General features: G+C 53.2%; 1 protein-coding gene across 4 annotated transcripts in view; it reads right to left on the bottom strand.

Moving 5' to 3' along the window:
• Positions 1 to 3,999: 3,999 nt before the first annotated feature.
• CHRDL2 (chordin like 2) overlaps positions 4,000 to 8,831 on the bottom strand; it is a 33,561-nt gene continuing 28,729 nt past the window's right edge. For 2 of the 4 annotated variants that reach the window (XM_027562907.1, XM_027562909.1), the window contains 3 exons: positions 8,344 to 8,398; positions 4,827 to 4,919; positions 4,000 to 4,162 (listed from right to left, as the gene is read on the bottom strand). In XM_027562907.1, coding sequence (XP_027418708.1) covers positions 4,072 to 4,162; positions 4,827 to 4,919; positions 8,344 to 8,398 — 239 coding nt within the window. In that variant the 3' untranslated portion in view covers positions 4,000 to 4,071. The remainder of the gene's footprint in view (positions 4,163 to 4,826; positions 4,920 to 8,343; positions 8,399 to 8,831) is intronic. The other 2 variants (XM_027562908.1, XM_027562910.1) reach the window with 2 other exon arrangements.

Raw genomic sequence — 8,831 nt, 5'->3', positions numbered from 1 at the left:
AGGCCACGTCCTGTTTCTCAGAAATACTGCCATTTCCCAGAGCCCAGGGTTCGTGAGGGGACAAGGGGAGGTGGCTTCACAGCTGCTAGAGGAGGAGGAGAGGTGGAGGAGGGAGCCTCTCCAGGAAACCTGGAGGCCAGGCTTGGCCTTATAACAGGATGATCAAGTTTGGAGGCCAGAAAACTACATAAGAAATTTGAGTGGAGCAGAGGCTGTGCCTGTCCTAGCCCAAGACCTGGCCCTTCCAGTGCTCTGGGATCCTTCAAGGGCAGAATCCCAGACCTCCCCTGGAATCCACCCCCACCCCAACAACCCCTGCCATTTACTGATGTGTGATCTTGATTAGGTCACTTTCTTTCCCAGAAGTTTCTTCTTCTTCGCTATGTAGTTGACAGTCTCCACCTCACTGGGTCATCCTGGGTATCAGATGAGACATTGGATTTGACCGTGCATGTGGGAAGGGATGTACGTGCTTCACCCAGAGCCCAGGCTATGCCCAGCTTGGCCACCAAGCAAGATGGCAGATCCCACAGGACTCCCTACAGCAGTCTTGGGGAGCACCTGGAGACCACTCCATCCTTCTCCCACATCACACTCATGGGGAGCCCAGCCAGGGTTAGGCAGCGAGTTGGGGACTGAGGAAGAATGGAAAGTCACTATGGAATGGAAAGTGAAAGTGAAAGACACTCAGTCGTGCCCGACTGTTTGTGACCCCATGGGCCATACAGTCCATGGAATTCTCCAAGCCACAATACTGGAGTGGGTAGCCGTTCCCTTCTCCAGGGATTTTCCCAACCCAGGAATCGAACCCAGGTCTCTCACATTGCAGGTGGATTCTTTACCAGCTGAGCCACCAGGGAAGCCCAAGAATATTGGAGTGAGTAGCCTAACCCTTATGCAGGGGATCTGCTTGACCCAGGAATTGAACCTGGGTCTCCTGCATTGCAGGCGGATTCTTTACCAGCTGAGCTACCAAGGAAGCCTCTGGTATGAATGGATCTTAACTTGTTCTTAAACCTTCCCTTCCTCCATCCTCACTCCTGTTTCTTCTACTTTTTCCTTTCTCATCACCAAGACATGCTTAAATCCTGTCTGAAAACCCGCTTCTTCTATCTTATGTCTATTGCCAGCCACTGACCTGCCTCTCTCCCCTCTTTCACCACTCATTCTGTTTCCTTATCTCCCAGACTCTGGCTCAGCCCCCCACAACCTGCTCCTGCCTCCCAGCTCCCCTGACATGGCCCATTGCCGTGGTCCCTAGAAGCCCCCTCTGCCCATGGAGAGCCCTTTCCAGGTCTCATCTATTGGACTCAGCCACACACTCTCCTGACTTCTCTCTTGCCTCCGTGAGGTTCCTTTGCTGATGCCCCAGGGCTCTGTCTAGTCCCCTTCTCTTTTCACTCTACAGTCTCTCCCAGGCCAGCATCTCCCATCTCCAGGTGTTAGTTACCACCTGCAGGCCAACAGCTCCCACATCTCTGTCTCTGGCCCAGCCTCCTTTCTAGACCATAATATACCCAAAGGACTGAGGTTCTCGCCTGAGACTCAGCTCAGCTGAAACTCCTGGGTTTTCCCCTCAGCCACCCCGTGAGGCACCAGCTCCACCAGACTCCCCGCTCTTCCTCAGCCTGCGTCCATTCCAGCCCCAGCGCCTCTCCTGCCCAGGCGCTGTCCTCCCTTCCCTGGATCCCACAACAGCCTCCTACCTGGGCCCCGTCTCGCTCCTCCACCCTGCCCTTCACCAGCAGGCAGGGCCAGCTTTCTAAACCACAAACCTGACCGAAGCACTGAAACGCTTCCAGGGCTCTTTGCTGCCCTCGGGGTGATGCCAAAGCTTCTCAGCTAGGTATTCAGCCTCACCTCCCTCTGCTCTTTCCCTCACATTTTATTATCCAGCAACAGTGAACTGTTTGTGGTCCTCCCTGTAAGAAGCTGTTTTTCATCTCCCCACAGCGGTCTCTTCCTGTGCCACTGTCCACCTACCTTCCCCTCCCTCCCCTCCACCTTTTCTTCTAACTCTTGCTTATCCTTCAGACTCAGCGAAGTGTTCTCCATCTGGGCAGGGGCTATGTTCCCCATGGCCCTGTGGTCACAGCCCTTGCACTCATGGTGTTGTAAAGACTCATCTCCTGCTCAAGATTTTGGCTCACTCAGGACAGGCAGGGAACCATGTTGGTTCCTTATATCGTGTTGGTCATCTAGCACAAGGCCTAGACCAGAGTAACTCAGAAAGTGTTTTAAGAATGAATAAAGGGAAGGAAAAGACAACTCAGAGTGATGTCAAACCCTGGGAGAGCTGCTTAGAGATTCTGAGTGTGTTGACACACTCAGAAAGCTCTGGACCAAAGTCAGGAGGTTCTGATGTGCTGAACATGCCTCCCACGGTGGGAAAGATTTGGGGTGTATAGCACAATCTTCGAATAAGTCCATCAGAGAAACCAGGGAGGGGGTTGGCCTGCAACATCAGGACAAGTATACAAGGAAGTCGTTACTGTCCTGAGGACCAGGAAATGCCTCTGCTCACAGATCCCTGCCTCCAACCCCATTCTCCAGCGAGGGAAGGGATCCCTGTGCTGGGAGGGGCGGAGGTAGGTTCCAGGAGGTAGAGAAATCTCCACTGAGTAGAAGACATCTGAGCTAGGCTGAAGGATGACCAGTTAACGGTGTTAACTGATTCCTAGACTTTCAACTCAGGATTCAGAAGCCACCCTGGACTTCAAATTAACCCCATGTGGTGAGCAAGCCAGGCTGGAATGAGGAGTCTTCTCCAGGAGGGACAGGCAGAAGCTGGGAGAAGCTGGATGTCTTTTTACTCCAAGGATGAGGGGGAGATTTCAGGCATGTTCCTCAAACCCCACTGTCTCAGAAAATGCCCTGGGGAGCAGGCAGGGGGATTTTGGGGAGGATGATACCCCTCCCTGTCAGTGAGGGCGGTGTTGGGAGGCAGCTTAGCTGACTTCCCCAACCTCAGACGCCCAGGGACAAGACAGGGGCTCAGAGCAGAGCCACGTGGCTGCAGGTGGCAAAATCCAGCTCACAGGCCACTTGACACCATCTCTCCATGGCTTCCCATCAGGTTTGGGGATGGGGGGGTGACATGTGACTGTGGATGAGAGCACAGGTCTGCGAGTCAGTAGGTCTGAGCTCTGGTCCTGGCTTCACCACTCATCACTGTAAGGCTTTGGGGAAGATACTGGGTGATTCTGAGCCTCTGTCTTCTCTCTAAAATGGGGGTAATTCCTATATTGTTCACCTTAAGTAGAATCATGGGCATTAAAACATCTTTGAAAGGGAAAGGAACTGTACCCATGGGCAGGATAAATGACTGATGTTGTCTTTAATTGTAACTGTTAGGCCTTCTTCCCAGACCGTGGTGCCAAGGCTGGCAATCTGACTGCCAAGTCTTGGAAAGCCTCTGAGGTGAGAATATTCGGGTTTATAACATTGGTCACGGTGGAATGGGAAGGAGTGCGAGCTTGGAGCAAGAGACCTGGCATACAATTCCGAATCTGCTACCACCCTGCTCTGTGGCTTCAGGCAAATTACTGCTCCTCCCTCAACTCTGTGTCCTCATTATAGAGAGTAGCTGACGACTGTCAGGACCCCTGCACTATCTGCTGGGAAAGTACTCTGAGACCCCGTGCATACCCCTCGGCTGGCTGACTGGAGTCAGTCCCCCTCACTAGGCTCAGTGCCAAAGAGTTATGGGAAGGGGGCTGCCCACAAAAGCAGGAGGCGCTGTAGCTGGGGGGCTGCGGACAGCAGCAGCCCAGAGCAGGGGAGAGGCCACGATGGCAGACAAGGGCCTGGGTCAGAAGGCAGGGTGGGGGGTGGGGTGGGTACTAGCCCTGGCCCTCAAAACCACTCACTGTGAGGACTGGGGCCAGCCTCTGCCCCTTCTGCACCTCAGTTCCCAGCCCTGTAAAATGGGGATAACCAGGCCTGCCTGTAATCACTATGAGAACACGCAGAGACTGGAAACGGACTCAACAGGCAGGGTTGAGGGGTAATGCAACTTCTTATTTATTAATATATAACAACAAAAATGATAAAGCTCATATCTGCAACTGTTCAGATCTTTGTTATAACGTCTTGGTCATTTTGTCTGGACTGGCCGTGACCTTCAGCTCCGGGGTCTGGGCTAGGAAGATGTTCCAGTGACCTGCATGGAGGAAAGAGGAAGAGTTGTGTGCGGGTGTGCAGTGTATGTATGTGTAAGGGTGTGTTTGTGGTGTGTGCGTGTGCATACGTGTGCACAACTGAGGCAGGGTGACTGGGGTGGGGAAAACTTGGGACGAGGAGGACCGAGTAGGCTGGGTTTGAAGCCCACAGAGGGGAAGGAGATGGGGACCCCATCCTACCCCCATAAGCCCAAAGGGTTCTGGCCCAGGAGCCCACCTTCAACCTGACACCTGTTGGTGACCTCCCCTCTGTGACTTCCTCTCCACCCCCCTGGGTCCATCTTCCTCAGGGTGGTGGGGAATAAGCTGGGGGCCTCTGTAGGAACGTGGTTAGGAGGTTTCAGTGGGAGAGGTTCCAGTAGAGGGACTACGCAGGACCAGGATTTAGGGGCTCAGAGTCCCCTCTGACAGGCCTGTCTCCCTCGCCCCAAGACCAGATCCAGCTGGCTCTGCTTCACCTTCCTGCTCCCGAGCTCTCGAGTGCCTGAGTTGGGAAATCTCTGGCCCAGACACCCACTGGATTCCTGTGCCGGGAACTGACGTCTGTGGCTGACAGCAACCCCCTCCCAGCACCAGCAGCCTGGAACTCCCCAGCTTCTAGCCCGACTCTCTTCCCAGGCCCCTGTCTTCGGCCCAGAGTCCCACCTTCGTGGGTGCCGGTGAGCAGCCGGAAGTTCTGAGCCTCTTTCTGGAAGTCTTGCTTCCTGACTTTCTTGATCTGAATTAAGTGGAAGATTCCTGAGGGCAAAGACAAGGGCATGAGCACGAAAGGGAGGGTGTGTGGTCAGTGAAACGGGGTGACTTAGACCCAGGACAGACCCAGTCACCTCCCTTCCTTCCCCTATTCTGACCAGACACCCAATCCTGAGGACTCAGTTTCCTAAATATTTTGAATCTGTTCACCCTATCCCCCAATGTCACCATTCCCCTCTGGGCCCCATCGTGTCTTACCTGGGTCACTACCCTAGACTTCTGACCTTTAACCCCGCCTCTCATCTGTGATCCCAGCTGCAGGCATTGGAAAACATGCCTGTTACCCTGTCACCCCCTCCTTCCATGACCCTGCTCCTCTCACCATCATCATCCTGTGCTCACACCCCTCACCTGTCAGCAATGCAGAGGGGCAAGGAGGGAAGAAGGGAGGGAGGGAGGGTGGGAAGCTGCCAGGCCTATAGGGCCTAATTAGTCTTTTTTTTTCTGGACATAGAACATATGATAAAAATCAACAGGTGATTTGCTTCAGACACCAAAGCACTACAGGTGTCAGGGTTGTAGGCACCCTTTCCACTCAAGGCTCAGTTCACCCCATCCCTTGCCTGTACTCCAGCCCTAACCAACTCCTTGAAGTCCCTGAAGGGGTCAAGCCTTCCCATTTGCCATCTCTTCTGCCAAACTCCATTTTCTGTTGCCACAGGTGAACTTCTCATCCTCCCAGCCTTACCTGGGAAGTCTTCCTGATTCTCCCTCCTCCCTTAAATAGTTATAATTTCCTCCTTGGGTTGCCCACACCTCTTGGCTTCTGTTTGTGATTGTTCCTATTTCTAATATGCTATCATTGTGTCTGTTCTTGCCTCCTCCACCAGACTGGGAATGGAGAGGACTCTTCTTGGGTTCCCTGAACCTGGCCCATATTAGGCATGCTGAAGGGGTGAATGAATGAATCCCTGGATGGATGGATAAGCAAATATATGAGTACCCTGTCTAGGCCAGGCCCTGAGGGGGAATGAGGTATTAGCTGGATCTCCTGATGTTTGTATCCCCCAGGGAGCTGGCCACAGGCACCACACATGGTGCTAAAGCCCTGAGCACTTGGGCTATGAGGTCGCGCCAGCTGTTGCCACCAGGGGCTGTGGCCAGAAAGAACAGATGTGACAGCAAGGCCTCTGCTAGGCCAGTACCACCCTCAAGAAAACCAAGAACTGGCCTTGCTTATGGGAATCCGGGTGGGATCCCGCCTAGGGGCACAGACTGCTCTGGTCCTGGGACTGAGCTCCAGGAAGCCAGGAATACCCAGTGCTGTGCTCAGGTCCCCCACCCCAGTGCCAGGGACAGAATATGGGAGAGGCTTGCTCCAGAGGCCCAGGCTGCATCACAAGTATGAGACGAGGATGCATCCTGGTGCCCCAGCCTGCCACTGCACAAACCCCCAAACACAAATTGGAGAAGTGACTGGAAGAGAGAGGTCTCCATGCTGTCACTTGCAAAGCGTGATTGAAAGGTCTGGGCGTTTGGGCCTAGAAGCAAGAGCTTGTCTGAGGGTCATGGTTGTGAACGGTGAAGGGTGATCTTTTGACCTGTGAAGGGTGTGCCAGGCCTGAGAGTGGCTGGGCTCTGTGTGTCCCAGGCAGAGGTGTAGTGGTGGGTGAGTTCCAAGAGACAGGACAGGCTCGGCTTACTGAAGAACCTTCTCGAGCACAGCCATTCCCGGAATGGCAAGTGAACCACCTGTCTGGAGGTGAGGTGGGGCTGAGTGCAGTCAGGGGCTCAAGACCATCAGGGAGGTTAACAGAGGGACTTCCTTCCCTAGCTGGGGAGGAATTGAGAACCCTGAGGTCCCTTCTCCTCTTGAAATGCTAGCATTGAAAAATCCTTAACGGTAAGCCAGTTCTCTGCTTAGACTCTGAGCCTGGAGCTGGCCCCACTCTGGTGTGGTCTCAGCCCAGTTTTCAGCTCACTTTGTCTCCAGGTCAATTCTCCTCTTCTTCTCCTGGCCCCCAGGGCTGCTGTTTCCACTTGTCTGGGTGAGGAAACAGCAACAGTCTCCCACTGACAATCGGCCCTTGGGAGAGTTTGTTTTGACTTTCTCTGTCTGGGACAGGGAGGGAATGCGGGGTGTTGATAGGGTATTTCAGCCACCCAGGGGCTTAGGAGGTGATAGGGTGGGTAGGTTTGCTAGTGAGAGGGTGGCAGGGCCTGGCATTGAGAAATTGAGGAGTCCTCCCCACTTCTTCCTTTTCGCTGCACCCCTGGTAATGAGATTTGGCCTTGAGCTATGACTCTCCCATCTCTGCCATCCTGTGCCTTCCTCGGGTCCTTCCCTAAGAGCATAAGGTCACCTTTGTGGAGGTGGCACTGGGGACAGTAAGACCTGGGTTTGAATTTTTACTGTTTAAACTGTGTGATTTTGAGCAAGTCATTTTACCTCTCAGACTCAGTTTTCTTATCTGCAAAATGGGGAATTAACACAATACATACCCTTCCGGTTTCTTAGGTCTGTGAACTGCTGACATTATACATAGTCCCTGCTACTCACCGGTCACAAAGCGCCGGACATATAAGCATGGGCTCTGGAGCCAGTTTGAGGCCGTCGCCGCAGTGTGCCCCCTCTTGCCTTTTTACATCCTGTCCAGCCCAGGCCCACCCTCCATGAAGGTTTCCCTGACCAGCTCGACTCCCAGGGAGCTCCTGCAATCCAGGAGGGCCTGAGGACAGAGGCTTGGCCTGTTACTCTCTGTGGTGCCAGAGCAGGTGAGAGGAGGCCCAGCATAAACTTGCAACCCCACCTGTCCAGGGACTGATGGACTCCCAACGCTCAGAGCAACCATAAGGATTACTGAACCTCCCCCTCAGCCTCTGGTCAAGTCTCCCCCGTGCTCTTGCTTACACACTTCTGTGAATGGAACTTGCTCCCTCCCTTCCACTGCAGGAAGACTTCAGGTTGAGAAGGCACTTCCTCTCATTAACAGAAACGTGCTTCTCTGACATTCTAACCCAGCCAGTGAGGTGGGATGAGAAGGATGCAGACATTTTTAGCACCTACTATGGGTCGGTGGTGGTACCTATGTCATTTCACTTCAGCCTCTCAAGCCCCTTCTCTCCCATTCACAGGAGAGAAATTTGAGGCCCAGAGAGGTCAAGTGATTGCCCGAGGCCACACAGCTAAGAAATGGCAGAGCCGGGATTCAAACCTAGGTCTGTCTGATTCCAAAGCCCCTGCTTGTTGTTTTGACCCTTGTGGTCACTCAGAGCACAAATGCTCCCTCTGCCTGGGGCAGTCCTTCAGAGCCATGAAGCCAGCGGTCCTGTTCCCCTGAGTCTTCTCTTCTCCAGGCTGAACAGCTCCGCTTTCTTGGTCCATTCCTCCCACGACAGGGGGCAGAGTAGAGCAGGGAAAGAGCCGCATCTGACGTCACAAGACCTGGGCTCTAGCTCCTCCACTTACTGGCTGTGTGGCCTTGGGCCAGGTACTTCACCTCTCTGAGCCTCAGTTTCCTCATCTGTAAAATGGGGATAATAATACCTAACTCTCAGGATCGTTGAGGATCAAATGAAATGATGAATGTGAAAGCACTTTGTAAATTTCAAAGTGCTTCACACATTGGTTGTTATTATCATTGTCATCATTCTTATTATCATTCCCTCTTCCGCCCCCCATCCCCTCCACCTCCCCACTGCCAGCCAACCACATCAGTAGAGAAAAGTGACCTTAGAACTAATTCCCAGTTAAAGGTTTAATTTGTTTTACTCTACTCAGGGGATTTACAGTTAACAAGAAGAGCCCCAAAGCTGAACTCTCGGCAATTCCCTTCTCTTAACCTTCAGTTGGTGATAGAAGCAGCCTGCTGAACAGGGTAAGTTTCTCACAGAATGAGAAATATGTTGACTTACCGTAGAGGGATAGGATCCACCATAAAGGAAGGCTAGATGAAA

The sequence above is a fragment of the Bos indicus x Bos taurus genome, chromosome 15 (genome assembly GCF_003369695.1).
Source record: "Bos indicus x Bos taurus breed Angus x Brahman F1 hybrid chromosome 15, Bos_hybrid_MaternalHap_v2.0, whole genome shotgun sequence".
Classification (NCBI taxonomy): Eukaryota; Metazoa; Chordata; class Mammalia; order Artiodactyla; family Bovidae; genus Bos; species Bos indicus x Bos taurus.
This window is presented reverse-complemented; position numbering and strand designations above follow the sequence as displayed.